General features: G+C 47.4%; 1 protein-coding gene across 5 annotated transcripts; it reads left to right on the top strand.

Moving 5' to 3' along the window:
- Window positions 1-201: 201 nt before the first annotated feature.
- Window positions 202-18,191, top strand: tecpr2 (tectonin beta-propeller repeat containing 2). Of its 5 annotated transcripts, none has more exons than XR_013903605.1 (27): window positions 202-346; window positions 1,267-1,375; window positions 1,454-1,594; window positions 2,093-2,221; window positions 2,310-2,459; window positions 2,535-2,692; window positions 3,202-3,355; window positions 3,454-3,606; window positions 7,978-8,110; window positions 8,239-8,465; window positions 8,569-8,788; window positions 8,934-9,180; window positions 9,258-9,453; window positions 9,727-9,954; window positions 10,033-10,100; window positions 10,169-10,284; window positions 10,390-10,563; window positions 11,283-11,463; window positions 12,863-13,004; window positions 13,119-13,344; window positions 13,413-13,502; window positions 13,577-13,674; window positions 13,751-13,886; window positions 16,130-16,295; window positions 16,923-17,064; window positions 17,148-17,297; window positions 17,381-18,191. XR_013903605.1 is itself a non-coding variant. In XM_026153065.2 (27 exons), the coding sequence occupies exons 2-27, from the start codon at window positions 1,295-1,297 to the stop codon at window positions 17,530-17,532; spliced, it is 4,023 nt and encodes a 1,340-aa protein (XP_026008850.1). In that variant the 5' UTR covers window positions 202-346; window positions 1,267-1,294; the 3' UTR covers window positions 17,533-18,191. The 5 variants fall into 5 exon arrangements, 4 of the variants coding, with proteins under 4 accessions (XP_026008850.1, XP_026008849.1, XP_080149628.1 ...); XM_026153065.2 differs by having other exon boundaries at window positions 2,328-2,459; window positions 16,130-16,278; XM_026153064.2 differs by having other exon boundaries at window positions 16,130-16,278.
- Window positions 18,192-18,460: the final 269 nt, after the last annotated feature.

Raw genomic sequence — 18,460 nt, 5'->3', positions numbered from 1 at the left:
ATCCAGTTTCCTTGTTTTCCAGTCAGCTGTCGTCGAGTTTCCGTTTCCGGTCATTAAATTCTGAATGTTTATGTTTATTTATTAATTATAAGGCGGGAGATGGAGTTTTATCGGTGAAGTTTTAGTTTTACCCAGAATAAACAAACACCTAAAATAAAAATAAAAACCGGAAGCTGAGGGGAGCCGCAGCTTCTTGATGCTTGTGACCAGCAGGTGGCGCAGTTTGCGGATGGCCTCGGTGGAAGCAGTCACGCAGGGCGATGTCACCTGTCCGATCCCCAACATCCAGCTGCACCAAAAACACCTGGATCAACATCTGCGCGGCCTCGTTCGCGGGCAGCTTTCGGTGAGATGTCACGATCTCCTTCACGCGCCGGTGTTAGCCAGCGTGCTAACAGCGTTCGACACTGATGCTAGCCCGGACACTTATGTGTAAACAACGCGGTGACTGTTTGTTTATTTAATTATTTCTTTGTTTGTTCACTTCGTTTTGGGGATATTTATTCTCAGTTGTCACCTTCCACAGAAGCTTACCGAGCTAACATCAGCCTTTTGCAGCGTCAAACCAAACTCCGTTCAGTAAACGGCCATTTTTAAGATCCGCTGAGTTTGGAACACAAGAACAGAAGCTTAAGGGAAACCAAGACTTTCCATAACATCCAGCAAACGGTTCTGCTTTATTTGGCACAAGTCTGCTCCACCGAACAGGCTTTAAATCCGGTTAAATTTCAACGTTTGTTCAGGCTGGTCGCTTTCAAACTGCAGATTCACCTTTATTGTTATTTTAATGAAGAGTAGAATGACGTCGCTGGCTCCTTTATATTGCGTCTGCGCGGCGTGTAGCTGCCAGATGTCGAACCGCAAATATGTTTTTGGCGTAAAGGCTCATTGATAATTGATCGGGAATAGGGACTTTCATGGCGTCCACGCCGAACTCCACTTAACAAACGGAGATTTTACTGTGAATCCGCCTCAGCGAAAATTAGATCAGTGTTCAGCAGCACCGTTTGAGCTTGGCTAGCGTTTTTTTTTTAATTCGGTGTCTGTTTGATCCACTGAGCTGCCGTACTATCGGTGCTTCAGGGCGCCGCCCTCGCAGACTGGTGAAGGGTTAAAGATTAAAACCCTGACGGTAGTGGCGTTCCCAGAACAGCCAGAAGGTTCTAAACAGATATTCACTGAACTCTTTGGTCCAGGCTCCTGCAGGTGATGAGCAGGTTTTTCACCTGTCCTCAGGTGTATTTCTGTGTTGTTGTTTTTTGCTAGGATCAGCTGAGTTCACCTCGGTAGTAACATGGCTGCTCAGCTGGCCCCGCAGTCTGTCCTGAGGGAGTTCTGCCCACTCTACTACCTGCTGAATGCCATCCCAGCCAAGGTATGTACCTGTCGAGGTGTGGATGATGATGATGATGGTGTCAGAGATGAAGCTGAGGGGTCCCCTGTTTCCCTGCAGGTGCAGCGGGGCTTCAGGTCAGTCCTGGTTTACCTGACAGCTTTGGACAGTAGCAGTGACTTCCTGGCTGTGGGCAGCAGCATTGGTATGCTCTACCTGTACTGCCGCCGGCTCGCACACCTGAACAAATACAGCTTAGAGGTGAGAGGTCTTTTCCTACAATACTTAGATACTAAGTGTTGGGGAGGTTTATGTGGACTTCTGTCAGACAGGCAATGGCACACAGGTGATGTCAGATAGCTGGCAGGTTAAATAAAGACAGAAATTATATTTGGATTCTTTAAACGGGTACTTTTGCATCTGCATGATGCGCTCAGACTTTCATTAACTCGTTTACACTGATGCAGGTGTGCTCAGACAGGTGACAATCATATCCTGCAGTCATGTGACCAGTGATGCATTCAGGTTCAGGTGTTACAGGTTACATTTGGTTCAACCTCAGACTCTCCTGGAGCCACCTGTGAGAGCTTGAAAAGGTTTGAACAGGAGTGAGACGCACCGAGACAGATCACATGATAAAAACATGTTGCAGTGCATGGTGAGATGTTTGTTCACCACAGACAGGACAGGTAACAAGTTCACACCTGGAAGACCGAGAGACAGGTGACTGCTTTTGACCTGTGTGTGTGTGTGTAACAGGGGAAGTATGATGCAATCACAGCTGTGAAGCTGCTCAGCTGCTTTGATGACCTGGTTGCTGTAGGAACCTCTTCAGGACGGGTTGCAGTCTTTCAGCTGGTATCTCCGCTTCCTGGTCGCAACAAACAGGTAAGAAGATTGATTGACAATGAACGCTGTTGTTACCCCCTCTGCCTCTGTGCACCCGTGTCACACACACACACACACACACACACAGCTGTCTGTCTCTGTGCAGCTGCGGCGTTTCGATGTTGTCGGCCTCCATAAAGGCACTGTCACAGCGTTGGCGTGGAGCACAAACGGGATGAAGCTTTTCTCCGGTGATGATAAAGGACGAGTTGTGTTCACCTCTCTGGACCTGGACCAGGTAAATACCCACACTGCCTCCGTCCTTTCCATTGTAACACACCCGCCCTTACGCCGTGTGTGTGCGTCCGTGCAGGGGGTGTGTAAGCCTGTGTTGCTGCTGGAGGAGTCCTCAGGTGTGGTTCAGATGGAGTATAGTCACCAGGTGCTGCTGGTATCAACGCAGCAGAGATCCCTGCTATACTGCACACAGAAACAGGAAGTGCTACAGCTGGGCACCAAGCCCCGCAAGAGGTAACCCCAGACCCCACCTATCCCCATCCCCTTACCCCATCCTCATCTCACCTCCTGTTGCAGATGTGTGTCGTATTTTGAAATAAATTTTTACCCGTTGCCATAGCGACCAGAGAGCATTAAGTGGCAGAGAGGAGGGTGTCAGTGTTGTTGCCGCATTTCAGGAGGATGCTGCTAATAAAATTACACAATTACACAGTGAATTTGCGTTTATTATTATATTTACAAAATGCCACAGTTTTTGTCTTGGTCGTGTCCTTTTATTTTCTTATATTTGTCTGCCACACCTTAAAGGCCGGTCCGTGAAAATATTGTCTGACATTAAACCGGTCTATGGCCCAAAAAAGTTTGGGGACCGCTGTTGTAAGGTAAAGACCCTAAAATTTTACCGGTTACTGATTTAGTGGTACTCGTCTATATTATCTATACCTGTGCTCACTGGTGATACTCGTACACAGAAGCATCACTTGTACCTGTACTGATACTGTGGAATTTGTGTGCTGTTACAGCAGTGGACGGTTCGGAGCCTGTTTCCTACCTGCTCTCTGTAAACAGAGTGACCTTCAGGTGTTTGCTGCTCGACCTGGACTCAGACTGTGGAGGTCTGACATCAGAGGACAGGTGGAGGACACCCGGCTGCTCAAGCCCCTCTTTAACTCACAGGTACACTGGGAACACCAACACATACCTATACATATACACTGAAATTGATACACCTGTGTTAGTAACAGACCTGTTTTCTGTACACCTGCCTGACTCAGATACCTCAGTTTGAGTTGTTTCCTCGTCCTGACCCGATCGGAGGGTACCGTCCAGCAGACCGCCAGCTCGGGCTGCTTAGTTGTTTCCTGAAAGAGGGCTGGATCCTCAGTTGGAATGAGTACAGCATCTATGTCCTGGACTGTCTGAACCAGGTACTTCTGATTGAATGATGTGATCTTTAGGATAATGTGGGGTATGATTATTCATGACATTAAGGCTTTTAAATTAAATTCTGGACCAAACAGGGAGCAAGTAAAAGAGAAGCCAGTATGGGAAAAAATATGGGGGATAGGGTTTTTGAGGCAGTGTTAATTTTCACAATAAATTTGGACTTAGTTTCAGTCTTAATTTAGGCATCTACATTTTTTTCGTTTTAGTCTGTTTTCAGCTGACTAAATATCATAAGGTTATCGTAGACTGGAGGTTAAGTAATCTGACCAAAATATAAAATGTAAAAGTGTGTTGTGTTTTTACCGGCGACGGTTGCTCCACACGGTTTACAAACAGTCTTCTTTTACTTCACGTCAAATGTGTACTCTGGAATTGTGGGCGTCACATGACCAATATAGCAGCTTAACAGACAAGTTCTGAAAACCGCGTGCTTCTTTTTTCAAAGCAGCTCCATCTCTTAATAAGGACACAATACTGGTATGTCAACACCTTCGGCACTAACACAGAGCCAAAGTTTTACTTGTCCACAAAGTAGCCCAAATACTAACATGGCTAGCACAAACAAAGGCACTGTGCGGTCAAACTTTAGAACAAAGTTCAATAATATCAATATCACTGTTGAAATTGCAAAGGCTTTGACTGCACTGGAAAGTGACAGAGATAAGATGTAATGACCATATGCAGCACTGGGGCTGTGCGATATGACCAAAATCTCATATCCCCATATGAGACATATATCGCAAAGTGGTGCACTTTCTGTAAATTCAGTGAATTTCGGCATGAAACGATATATTTTTAGATATAAGTTGTAACAGCTGATAGGTTTGTAGCTTGAACCTATCCGCTGGAACATTGAGGACAATATAATTACACAGCGAAGCAAGACACGAGTAGGCAAAGTTCTTCATGTTACTCATGCATGAGGGAGTCCTGCCTGGAGCCGAGTGTTGTTCCACCACCTCCGTCAGACTCTCAGCCAGGCTCCCCATAGCACTCCTGTTATTGTGGTTACATGAATATGCATAGGGTCATTAACATATGACATCTTACATAGGTATACATGTGAACAAAGAATAGTGTGTGTGTGTGTGTGTGTGTGTGTGTGTGTGTGTGTGTGTGTGTGTGTGTGTGTGTGTGTGTGTGTGTGTGTGTGTGTGTGTGTGTGTGTGTGTGTGTGTGTGTGTGTGAGGTCAAGGTGTGACCCTGTGAAGACTCCCCAAACGCTGGTGCCAGGAGCGGGTCCATCTGAACAAAAGGCTCTTATACTTAAACAGATATACGTGTGTTTGCTAAACCATATATCAGCAAGAGAAGATACGACCTCTCCTAGGAGGTGTGTGATCTATGCCAGAACACTCTGTAGAGGGAGTGAATGCACTCCCCCTTCATGCTACTCAGAGCCGTTACAGACCTCCTAGGATGAGACATTCTTTCAATCTACAAATGATTATACACTTCTAAGCATATGTGGGTAAATATTTCTAAGCATAAATGACAATCAACAATACAAAACCTAACAACAGCCGCCATTTCCTTTGGAAGTATTTGTTACATGGCGTGCTGCAGGGAAAAGCCTGTTCTAACGTTTGAGTCTAAGGTTTATTTTGAGCACCTGACGACTCTTATTTGCTTCTCTTTCGTAAACTCTCTCCATACTCTGTTACGTAACTGAAGAAGCTTCTCGGATGAGAGGTGAAAAGTCTTCAAGCCACTTAAAGGAGTCCAGACGCTTTTCTTTCCAAGCTGCTTAGACTGCGATGACCTGGATGACTGAGAACCTTCAAACACATATTGCCGTACATTTTGTGAGGAACACCCTTCAACTGGTGCGGCAGTATGAAAAGGAATCATGGAAACTAGCGGATTATAGGAACCATCTCCGTTTCAACCTAAGATGCAGACAAAGTTGTTCCTAAGGGTTTACGCCTTGGATCCATGGTCAGGGGACATAGTTGATTTTTAGGGGGAGAATAAAATCAACTTCTAAGTGAAAGGATAAGACAGGTCCATTTCACTATAGATGACCTCCAGAACAAGATCAGCCAGACTCTGCAGGAACTGAAAACCCTCTCGTATTTTAGAAAAGGTTTACAAGTTTGTGGACAAGGCTCAGCAGGCCCAACTCTCTAAAAGAAAAGAGAGACAACGCAGGAAATTCCACACCTTGCTTTCTAAAACATACACTCCTCAGTCAGAACCTACACAACACAGAGAAGAACACACACCTGAGGACAGTCAGGAAAAATGGGTGAAGAACTTTTCAGACTGTAATCTCACTGAACCTGAAAAGAAAGTATTAGCCAAAGGACTCAATTTTGCCATTTCTCCACAACAGCTGCCCATAGTGGACCTCATCACAGCCACAGAAACTGCCATACGGATTAACAAATTATCACAGACAGAAGCAGAGCAAATCAGGATGAAAGTCCAGTGTCAAAGTCCCTCCGTCCAACAATACAACCTCACAATACAAGAAAAGAAGGCCGTCAGTTCCCTGAGCAAAGACCACAACATCACTATATTACCAGCTGATAAGGGAAGGTGCACCGTGGTCCTAAACCCTACGGATTACCACACAAAGATCACTACTCTCCTCAGTGACAACAACACCTACGAAGCCTTAAAGCGAGACCCCACAAGCAGCTACAAAAAGAAAGTTATAGCTTGCCTTCAGGACTTTGAAAAGGACAAAATCACTGACCGCCTTACATATCACCGCCTTTACCCAGGGGATGCCATACCCTGCATCTATGGACTTCCTAAAATCCACAAGGAAGCTGTCCCACTCAGACCCATGAGCAGCATAAACTCAGCCACTTACAACATTGCTAAACACCTTGCTACCATCCTTGCTCCTCTCGTGGGGAACACCCTACACCACATCAAGAACTCCACCGACTTCACCGACAAGGTCCAGAAACTTACCCTGGATCCAGATGAAACCATGGTGTCCTTTGATGTAGTCTCTCTCTTCACTTGCATACCCACCACGGAGGCCGTGGAGACTGTCAGAAAACAACTACAAGAAGACAGCTCCTTGGAGGACAGGACCAACTTCACACCCGATCAGATCTGCACACTGTTAGACCTCTGCCTCACCACTACATATTTCAAGTACAACGAAGGCTTCTACAGACAAAAACATGGCTGTGCCATGGGCTCCCCCGTGTCACCTATTGTAGCCAACCTTTACATGGAGGAAGTGGAAAGGAAGGCTCTTGGCTCTTTCAAAGGGAGTGTACCCAGCCACTGGTACAGATATGTGGACGACACCTGGGTCAAAATCAAGACACAAGAAGTGGAATCCTTCACTGCGCACATTAACGCTGTGGATAAGAACATCAACTTCACCAGGGAAGACACAAAGGGCAACTGTTTGCCTTTCCTGGACTGTGCTGTGCACATTGAAGAGAACGGCAACCTCAACAGCGAAGTTTACGGGAAGCCCACACACACGGACCAGTACCTCCTCTTTGACTCCCATCACCCTCTGGAACACAAACTTGGAGTAATCAGGACCCTACACCACCGGGCAGAACATGTTAAAAAGAAGGAACACACACATGTAAAAGAAGCACTCAAAACGTGCGGCTATCCTAAATGGGCGTTCTTAAAGTCAGCAAAGAGGCACAGAAAAGAAGACCAGACACCAGCGAGGGAGGATAAGAAAGACAAACATAAAAATATTGCAGCCGGTGTATCGGGAAAACTCAGGAGCATCTTCTCAAAGCACAACATCCCAGCAACACACTCGGAGACAAACTGGTTCATCACGAAGACAAAACGCTAAAACACAAACTTAACAATGTGGTGTATGCTGTACAGTGCAGCGAGGAATGCTCAGACCTCTACATTGGAGAGACCAAACAGCCACTTCACAAGCGCATGGCACAACATAGAAGAGCCACCTCCATGGGACAAGACTCTGCAGTCCATCTGCATCTAAAGGTCAAAGGTCACTCTTTCGAGGATGCCAATGTTCACATTTTGGACAGAGAGGACAGATGGTTTGAAAGAGGAGTGAAAGAAGCCATCTATGTCCACTGTGAGCGACCATCTTTGAACAGAGGTAGAGGATCATCAGGGGGTCCTTTTGTCCCTCTGTGGGGGGAAACTCCCACTAGGTTTAAATCTGGGACTCTCCACCATTTGATTCTAGAAGAAGCTTCTCAGATGAGAGGTGAAATGCCTTCAAGCAACTTAAAGAAGTCCAGACGCTTTTCTTTGCAAGCTCCTTAACATTTCCCATATTTCTGAACTGCTTTGTGTTTTGGATTAATTTTGCATAAATCTGAATCTTCTGAGCGTTCTGTGAATGTTGTTTAAATTTCTAACTGATCTGTGTTCTTAAGGTGATCATTGGAGCTTTGGAGAGCAGCGGAGACATCGTGTCTGTCTCCTGCTGTGACAACGAGATCTTCGTCCTGAAAGGAGATCGTGACATCATCCGCCTGTCCAATAGCCCCGAGGGTCTTGCCTCCAACTGTGAGCAACTCCAGCACTACCAGTATAATATCACAGGAGCATAATACTGCCACTACTACTAATAAAAGCCCATTGCCAGTATAATCTCACCAATTCTCTTTTTCACATACCCTCATTCTGTCTGTCAGTGTTGGACCTCTCTGTCTGTCTGTCCTCACCCTTGACCACACCCACCATCCTCCGATCAGTCGGATCAGTGGAAATTGCTCAGCCAATCAGAACCATGGCCATCATTACAGAGGGAGGGGGAAGAGAGGATGGCGAAGGAGGGGAGGGTGGACAGGAGAAAGCAGAGGAAGAAGAGGAGGGAGGAGTGGAGGAAGTGGAGGAGGCAGAGGAGGAGCAGCAACTGGGGGTATGGCTGCTGCTGTGGTTTACCTGGATTCCTGGGACAGCCTGCAGTAACCATACCTGTCCTTTCTGTTAGGGTAACCAGGTGTGTTTGGTTGTGATTCCAGGTGACTGAGCTTGGCCAGCTGTCCGGTTTGTTCGCAAGTAGCTCTCGAAGCCGCAGCAGTTCCGTCACTTCATGGGACGGTCTCCATGGAAACGCTCCAGCGAGTGGTTCTTGCGAGCTGACATCCAGACGTTACAGCACCCCCCTGGGTCAGGAGCAGATGCAACAGGAGCTGGTGGTAAAGCCCATCAGAGTGAAGAAGAAAAAGAGGCGACGACAAGGCAAGTGTGACTCCTCCCACTCTGTAAAGCGTTTTACCACTTTATGACCAATGTGACTCTGTGACGAGTACACAGAGCAACAGTTTAAACAGGAGATCAGACAGACAGGTGAGTGTGTGATTCTGACCTGTCTCTCTCTCCTCAGACAGCGGTGGTGCGACCCGCCTCTCTGAGAGCAGCTGTTCAGACTCCATGTTTGTAGTTCAGGACGGGAGTGTCAGTGACGGAGGAAGTGGAACTCCTCTGAGCGACCGGGCCTCCCTCGTTGGAGTGGATTTTCAGAACGAGAACTCTCCAGAACACCACCCAAATCAGGGCCCCTGGGAGACGAGAGTCTCAGAGAGAGGCATGAAGGAAGAAGAGGAGGTGGAGGCTTCTTCCCACCAGACTGGGTGAATATCTGAAGATGGTGTTGTTCTGTCTGATCTGCACCACCTGCTGACCGGATTTTCTCTTCCTCCTGTTTCAGCTCCCTGCTCCTCCCAGGCCTGGAGAACCACCCGAACCCTGGTGCTGAGGTCGTACCCCCAACACCTGATGTGGATCTGCTGCTGGAGTGCACCTTCTCCTACATGCAGAACACTGAGGAAGCAGAGGAGTTGCCAGATCGTCAGCCGGTGGAGGCTGACGAGTTTCTTAGCCCTCTGATTGGGCCGGAGGAGGAGGTGTGTCTAAGCTGAAGGTTCTGACAAACATTCATGAACATGTGACTTGTGTGTAAATACAGCTGCTGTTACAGCTGAGGCCCACCTACATTTCCAGGGATCACACCTGCTCAGTCATCCCCTGTGTTTTGGCAAGATGTATCAGTAAGAGTTTCTATTAGTAATGGTATCAGTATCAATAAAGTCTTAACAGGTCAGGGTTTGAGCCTGAAACTCGTCTGTGGATCTGCGTGTTTAGCACAGGTGAAGTAAATTTTCCCCCTGTGCATTTAGGACGATGTCCTGGCGGCCTCTGCTGGTATGGCAGACCAAATGTTCCACTCTACCGTGTCCAATTTGGACAGGAAGCCCAGTTTGTCCAGTGATGAAGACGATGACATTTACAGCCACATGCTCCCCCCTGCTGGTAATGCTGTGGACACCCTCACCTGCCTGACCAATCCAACGGAGAATTCGCAAGACCAGGATGGCCAGGAGAGAGACCGGCTCAAACCCGACCAGGTTAGACAGAAACCTGACTAGGTGAGACTTACACCTGTGCAGAGAATCCTTCATGTCTCCTACGAATGTGTCTTTTAGTTGGCGGAAAGCTGGATGGGGTACTCAGGACCAGGATGTGGGATACTGAGCCTGCAGGTGACGGACAGGTAGGCTCTCTTGATCACTCAGGTGATGAGTAGGTGAGTGCAGATGTGTGACAGGTGTTCCTTTTCAGGTATGTGTGGTGTCTGGACTTTAAAGGTGGGCTGTTCTGCAGCCCTCTGCCTGAAACTGGACTCACTTGGCAGCGCTTTGAGGATAACGTCCACCAGATGGCATTATCGCCTTCAGGTAAGCGATAATGTCTTTACTTGCTGATGTCATTGTTGTTTTATAGTGAATATACTGTTTCCTGTGTAGGTGAATTATTTCCATATGACCGGTCTAACCCTGCAGGTAACCTGTTGTGGAAGGTGGAGCAGAAGAGCCTGACGGCGTTCGCGTGTGCTAAGTTTTCGGCGAAAGGAAAACGTCACTGGTACAAAGCTGTGGAGCAGGCGGCATTCATCGCTTTGAGTGATGACTCTGCCTGGATCGTCAGGACCAATGGGGATCTCTTCCTGCAGACAGGTAACTATGCACCTGTACAAATGGCTCTGCCTGAATGTCACAGTAAACTCTTTGTTTTTACAGAACTACAGCTGAAGCATTTCCTGTCTAACGTGTGAGCTTCCTGTCAGCTGATCCTTCAGAGGTCTGTGTTGGTGGATTAGTCTTCATGATGTCGCTGCAAACTTTTTTTTTTTTTTTTTTTAAAACAAAGCAGTTGAGACACAAATATTATTCCACTTGCAACGTCATCAGTCACCTGAGTGCCTGAGCAGGTGTTCTCACCTCCTCTGATTGCAGGAAGTTCTAAACTCACTGAGAGGAAAAACGTGATTCTCTCTTTCTTCTTTTTTTTTTTTCCAACATCCATAACTTTATGTAAACACATACGGCTATAAAGTGTGTGACCAGCAGAGTGCGCCTTGCCATAGAGGTTTCACCTGCCTCCAGCTCTGCTGTCAGGAGAGACTAAGATTAAACAAAATCAAACCCAGATCAATAAAACAGGTTCTGAGGAGAGCTCTGCTCACTGTGACTGCTGAACATCAGTAAGGTCAGAGCTCCTCCTCTCCACCACACATGATCGATCTGCTCGACCCCATGACCATCGGTCATAAAACCGAACCAACGAAAAGCCACAGATCAGGCTGCTCTTAACCAAAAAGCCCGAGAGCTTAAACCAGGCTGACCCTTTACGTCAGATAAGCTCTGTAATGAAACTCTTACACTGTGTGTCTCAGGTCTGAGCGTGGAGCGGCCCTGCGCTCGCTCCATCAAGGTGGAGACCCCCTGCGTGTTCAGCCAGGTGTGTGTGCGGGCAGGTGTGGTGTGGGCCCTGAGCGAGCACCAAGCTTTATTCTACCGAGAAGGCCTGAACAGCTACTGCAGTGAGGGTGAGGGCTGGAAATACGACACCATCAGGTACTGTTGCCGTAATACTATCATAGGTCTGCAGTACTACTGTAATACTACTCTATTACTGCAGCAAGGGTAGAAAGTATAACATAATCATGCATAGAGATGGGAATTCTGGTTGCATTATCAATTTCATCGACTGTCATTGGCTCCAATTTGACACTCATCACCATCTCAAGCAGCATATCAAAAACATGACATTAATGCATATTAATGTCATGCTGTCAAATGTTTGTCGGAGGTGTTTCCGCTCTTTGTTGTGATCAGCGTTGGGGTCATTACTCAAAAAAGTCATTTTTCAAAGTAATGCAGTATGTTACTTAATTACTTCCAAGAGGAAATCATTCTTTACACTATTCGTTACATTACTTTGGCATTTCTCTGTAAAACAACCTGAAACACATTGTTAAACAGTAATTATGAGACAATATAAACTTCCAGCTACAGCCCCACACACCAACACAAATATCTGTCCTAATGAGGACACACACGTTTCTCTTAGTATTTGGGTATGAACACAAAGCTGACAGCACAAAGACACGTGAAAATGATTCATGTAGGCTCTTTACCTGACAATATAAAGTGAGTTGAGGCAACTGTTGTTTGGAGTTTTATGAATATACAAATTGGAAAAAAAACGAGGCTGCAGCCTGACCGTTTGTTACCTGATGAAGTTCAGCAACAGCTGGCTTCACCGCAGCTCACAGTGCGTGGCTGGGGTCAGCTGTTACTCAGGCTTAGCCAAGAACCCAAAGTGACGCTAACTTAGTGTTAGCATGCTGTCTATGCAGTTGTGTTAGCAGCATTACACAGGTGCTTCAGTCTTGGATACAGATTTCCATTTTACCATTGCCATCTCATCCTTTTGTGCAATAAAAACAAGAGTTATGTCCATATGCGCGGGGGACACTCCCCGCTATTTTCCTCCTCCGAGAACTCAAACCAGCTGATTGTAGTACACGAGCTGATACCCTGATCAACAGGCAAGCTGACTAACGATTACAAGGAATTGAACTACTTAATCTTGTACTACTACTACTACTACTGTAATACTATTATACTACTACTATACTTCAGTAATACTATGACATTTGCATCAGGTGACAGCAGTCAACTTGAGGCACTTTACACAGTCCACACTAAAATATTAGAGAAGAAACAGAGCAACAATCAATGCCTACGAGCAGCACTCGGTGACAGCGGAGAGGAAGAACTCCCATTTAACAGGAAGAGACCTCTGACAGAGCTGTTGGATGTGAGAAGGATTTTGAATCTATTTTTGGACCCGGTGAAGAGAAGCTGGTGTGGGAGAAACACTGTCTTTCTGGAAGCGGTGTGAACTAGCAACACAGGTACACACCATCAGGTACACTCCTCACCACCTGTGTATGTGTGTGTGTCGCAGTGAGGCTCAGGGTCTGGAGCTGATGTGCGTTGCCCTGGGAGACGGTGGGACGGCATGGGCTCTGGATGCCAGCGGCAGCCTGTGGTTTCGGACTGGCGTGTGTTCGTCCAGACCGCAGGGCGAGGATGATCACTGGTGGCAGGTGAGCCTTAGCGTCTGTACGACAGACTGTATGTTAACGATGACAGCCAAAGAGGTTTCCATCATTAGGGTCTCTGTTGGAGGCATTCTGGTTCAGCCCGTGTCTCTCCTTCAGATCAGCATCTCGGACTACGTGGTCTTCGATCAGGGCAGTCTGTTCCAGACCCTGCTGCAGGCCACGCAGAGTGTTGCCACGGTAACCAGAGCACCCATGGAGCGCGTTGTGGCCTTCCTGTCACAGTACTCCCAGTGCCAGCCAAGCCTGGTCAGCGCCAATGCCAGCGGAGTCTGGGTGGCCTCGGGCCAGAACCAGCTTCACCTAGCACGTGGCAGCCTCGTGGGTTAGTAAAGTCCAATAGAGTCCAGTAAGCTCTAGCTGGCTCTAGGCTGATTTGTCTTTTCGTCTCAGGAACTTTCTGGCAGAACGTAGTTCCCAGAGGAACCGTCTCTGCCACCAGGTGGACCTTCATCACATCTTCAGCGGTGCCTCACAGAGAAGGTAACACAGCTGGACACACCCATACCTGAGCCCTGTACCAAGCATAACCCTACCCCGTGTCACCTGATTTTCAGGTACCTTCCTGTGGCTGGCTCAGAGCAGGAAGGACTTGTTCTGCGTTTGGGATCAGGATGGAGAGCTCCGCCCCTCATCAGTCCTTTTACCACCTGAGGTAAACACACCTGCCACTTGTCTGTGTCTTAAGGGTTACCTGTGTCTTCATCTCATGGCATGCTGTGTGCGCTCAGGTGGAGCTGACTCACCTGTCCGCCTGCCGGGACGCTCTGTGGGGGCTGGACACGCACGGCCGGGTCAGCATTCGGACTCTGTCCCCGTCCTGCCCTGTCGGACTGCATTGGACCCCCCTGGACCTGAGCCAACTCGGTGCGTACCTGAACTCACTCTGATACTTCTGTGTGCGAGTGGGCGAGCCCATCAGATCAAAGCTCAAAACTCATTGGCTGATGAGTTGTGACTGCCAAGCTGTAATTTAAAACAAACAAAATGTGTCAGTGGGGGTGTCCAAATTCAGGGGCTGCATCCTCCTGAGGCCGCATTTGTAGACCGATTACGTCACAGCGACGCGACGAAGGCTGTCTCAACTCGTAGACTCCTCCGAATCCGGCCGACAAATGCGTCCTCCTTTTCCCCAGATTTGAAAGATGGGTCGGGCGTGTCCTTCGTTGCCCACCATATCCCAGAATTCATAGCGTGGCCCAGCCAGTTCCAGTTTTCAATAATGGCAGGCGTTGTAATATTACTCTTATTACTCTTATTGGGTCACAAAATAAACTTTTAAGATATTTTCACAATGTAGCTGTGTAAACTTCAAATATCTGCTCGGTTTATCAAGACATCACGTATTTGCAAAAGTGCTCCGACGTTTTCGGCGACGTCTGTTACCCACCAGCTCGACAGCTAGCCAGGGCGATAACAGCAAACTCCCCGCACATCGTTTTCAAACCCCCGCGCACTTTCACTACTCAGGTTAAACATGAGTCACTTAGATAACTTAAAAATGTTATTGTTTGGCTTTTTTCAGTGTTTTATTCATTCCTGAGTAAATCGGTTTGGCTGAGATTATAGTTCTAGTTTTCACACAGCTGAATAAACATCAAACAGAAAACTGATTAATCAGAAGTGTGAGACGGTCGAGTTTACTCCAGTGTCCTGTTATATTTTAGACAGCAAGGAGCAGACGGCCGAGTTTATTAAATTCCACCGAGACAGCGGTGACGCTAATCTGAAACCTACACCGTCCAATTTCACAGCCGTTTACTTCCGGCCTACCCGACCTTCTGAGGACCTGGCCCACGTAGAATGTGAAGGACGGGTCCGCAAGAGATGCAGCCTCTATTATATAACAAACCTAAAAACAGGAAGCAGCGACACACTTCCTGTTCCTTTTATTCACGTTTTTGTTTCATGATTTTTGCATTTCTTCTCAACAAGGAAACTTTATTTGTGACAAATGAGTGAACATTAACGTGATTCTAAAAACTGCTGTGAAAGAGATCAGCAAGAAACACGCACACATATACACACACATATATATATACACACACACACACACACACACACACACACACACACACACACACACACACACACACACACACACACAGCAGCTGTGTTTCTGTGTCACACTGACAGTTGGAACTTGTGTAACAGGGCGGCACTTCATAGGTCAGTGTGTGTGTCTGTGAGTGTGCGTCACACTGTGACCTGTCTCAGATGTCCGGTCTGTTTTTAGCCCACTGACCTTCTCACTATCTCAGGTCACATGACTGGCGTCCTCTCTGGAGTCAGCGGTCTCTTGTAACATTTCAGTTTCACGCAGAGAAAAACACAGCGACTTCAGACGGGTGTTGGTTGCTAAAACAACAGTTACTGTTTGTTTTGAAGCTGGGAGAAAGTCTTTTAGCTCCTCCCACCAGCTCACACAGATCCAATGAGAATCTTATTTACAAAGAACACATGATGTCACACACTTTGTGTTGTCACATGTTCTTTCTTTATTAAAAAATGATAAAATCGTGTGTGTGTGTGTGTGTGTGTGTGTGTGTGTGTGTGTGTGTGTGTGTGTGTGTGTGTGTGTGTGTGTGTGTGTGTGAGTGATCACAAATGAGTGATTTAACTGAACTATCAGTTTGTCAAGCCTTCCCGTGTCTGGTCAGGTTTCCAGTGGTTAGCACTGCTGCCTCACAGCAAGGTCCCGAGTTCAATTCCACCACCCGGCTTTCTGTGTGCAGTTTGCATGTTCTCCCTGTGTTTGTGTGGGTTCTTTCCGGGTACCCCGGCTTCCTCCCACAGTCCAAGAACACGCAGTTAGTGGGGCTAGGTTAAGTGGTAACACTAAATTGCCCATGGGTGTAAGTGTGAATGGTTATCTGTCAACAGACAACAGCCTGGCGACCTGTCCACGGTGCCCCCCCGACCCCAAGAAAGGATCAAAATGTTCTACTGTTACTTTGAAAAATAAAAAGGGTTTTCAGGTCGTGTTTAATCTGTGCTCCTTGGTCAGGCTCAGACCAAACTGCTCTGTTTTTCATATGAGTCCAGGAGAAGGTTTCAATGTTTCCCTTTGTCACGATGAGCTCAGGTAAGACGTTACCTGTGTGTTACAGGAAGTGTGCGTCTGGTGAGCGTGAGCTGTGGCAGTCAGAACGTCTGGGCCGTGGACAGCCGAGGAGTCGTTTACTTCAGAGTCGGGACGCAGCCGCTCAATCCCAGCATGATGCTACCGGCCTGGATCCAGATCGAACCACCTGTACAGGTAACATCGACCCACAGGTAAACCCGCCTAACTTCAGCAGGGTCATTTTCAGGTGCTTTGAATACTAAGTGCTTGTATCAATATGAGCCGAGTCGTATAAAGTGTGTAGAGTAGAAAAGCTCTTCATAAGAAGTCTGTGCAGGTTCTCAGTCGCCCAGGTCATCGTAGTCTATGGAGCTCAGAAAGACAAATGTCTGTATTTCATTCATTTGACCTCAGTTAGTCACATGATAGGGTGGGGCTAGGTCTCACAGTGGTTCACCAGAAGCCATGGCTGATTGTGACCCACACCTGTTTTGACAGCTTGGCTCGTGTGATTAGGTAGAGGATCAATAGTTGGTCCATGACCCTTTTGGGGGGGGACACTCCCATAGGGCTTAGCATCTGGACTGCACCAGTTGCTCTCAGTAGTCAAGAAGCTTCTCGGATGAAACGTCTTCAAGAAACTTGAAGAAATCCAGACACTTTTCTTTCAAAGCTCCTTCGACTCTATGTAAGAAGTCCATTTACCATTCGTTTAAACCTCTCTCACGCCTCGTTCTCTCCACCTGTAATTTTCCCTTTATTAACTTCCTGTTTCCTGAAGGTAAAGCCTCAGAAGCAGTGACACTTGTCCAGGTGACTGTGATGTCTTGTCTTTGCAGCCGATCGGAGTGCAGCTGATGAGCATTCAGACGAGTCCTAATGACAGGCTCCTCTGGGCGCTCGACAACAGAGGAAGCGTTTTCGTCAGGACCGGGCTCAGCGACGAGATGCCCGTTGGGACAGAGTGGGAGCTGGTTCCAGGTACTCACCTGTGTGACGTCATCACCCGCCTACACCTGTCTGTCTGTGAGTGTGTCTCACTGTGTGTGTGTGTGTGTGTGTAGGTCTGGCTGTGAGTCAGCTAGTCCTCAGCTGTCGGACTGCGTGGGTTCGTTGCGTAAACGGAGATCTGGCTCGCCGCTACGGCGTCTCTGAACGAAACCCAGCCGGAGATTACTGGAAGAAGATCCCTGGGAATGCCAGCTGGTTCACCGGTAAGACTGGTTTATTCTGTTTTATACTGGTACACCGATACTTGACACAGCTGTGTCTCAGGTGTGTTTCTCCCTCTCTGCAGTCACTCCAGAGGATGAGTTGTGGGCAGTGACTCAACTTGGCGGATTGTCCCATCGGCTGACGAAACTCCTCCCACAGACGACCCTCAGACCCCCCCCCTCAAGCCCCGCTCTTGGAGGGGATGATGTTGATGATGAATGGGAGCTCATCTAACCTGTGACATCACAGCGTCGCCTGACAGTGCTGTGACACATCAGTGACAGCACTTCCTCTTCCTTAGGGACAGACAGGATGTGACATCACATCTGGGCTTCCTGTGATGGCTGCCACTCAGGTAGGCCAGGTCGTTGCTGGGAAATGAAGTGAATGTTTTATTTAGGTTTTAACAGGAAGCACTTTAATTGCAGAAGGGAGGGGCGGGGTGCCCCCTGAGATCAGTCCTGATTGGATCTATTCTACTTGGTTCTTTTTTTAACTTATTCTAACGGGGTCATTGTAAATAGAGATGTTAAAGGGATGTGTCACTGACTTGAAGCGGCTCCATTTTCTTCCTCTAAGGCTCATTAAAAGTCGTAGTTACCATGGTATAGACAGAAGCTCCGCCCACTAACACAGCAGCATGAAAACATGTAAAAATCCTCCGGAGACTGAATCAAAAACAGAAATCGGGACTCTAATGGACAGCAGTGTAGTTCTGGTGTTGGCCCAGGTGTCTAGTGGACCTTTAAGCACCGCCTGATTGTCTCTGACAGTGTTGCCATGGGATCTTAAGCAGCTGTGATGTCATCCTGTGTAGACTGATTGGACAGAGTCAGTGTAAACTCACCTGTTGTGTTTCATCCATTAACTTAATAAACACATTTAAACACTGATGCAGCGTCAGCTTATTCAATCGTTATTGATTGGATTGACAGAATTTCAAGGAAAAATGAATAGATGTTTTCTGCCTTCATGTTTCAGCTATGATCAACAAACCAGCAAACTCTCCAACAAACAGTCTAAGCCAGGGGTCGGCAACCCTGGGCATGTGTGCCACAGCTGGCACGCTAAGGGTTAGCTGATGGCACGACACGCAGTGAATTAATCTGAGAAGGTGCATTAAAAAATAAATAGCTGGGCCGGTGGTACACATTGCAGATTA

This window comes from Astatotilapia calliptera, chromosome 19 (assembly GCF_964374335.1).
Source record: "Astatotilapia calliptera chromosome 19, fAstCal68.1, whole genome shotgun sequence".
Classification (NCBI taxonomy): domain Eukaryota; kingdom Metazoa; phylum Chordata; class Actinopteri; order Cichliformes; family Cichlidae; genus Astatotilapia; species Astatotilapia calliptera.
This window is presented reverse-complemented; position numbering and strand designations above follow the sequence as displayed.

What these genes read in the sequence shown, in the direction of transcription:
- tecpr2 (XM_026153064.2), top strand. Translation starts at nt 1,295, where the DNA reads ATGGCTGCTCAGCTGGCCCCGCAGTCTGTCCTGAGGGAGTTCTGCCCA. An exon ending in CCTCTCTGGACCTGGACCAG is followed by an intron (nt 2,460 to 2,534) that starts GTAAATACCCAC and finishes GCGTCCGTGCAG; the next exon opens with GGGGTGTGTAAGCCTGTGTT. An exon ending in GCTTCTTCCCACCAGACTGG is followed by an intron (nt 9,181 to 9,257) that starts GTGAATATCTGA and finishes CTCCTGTTTCAG; the next exon opens with CTCCCTGCTCCTCCCAGGCC.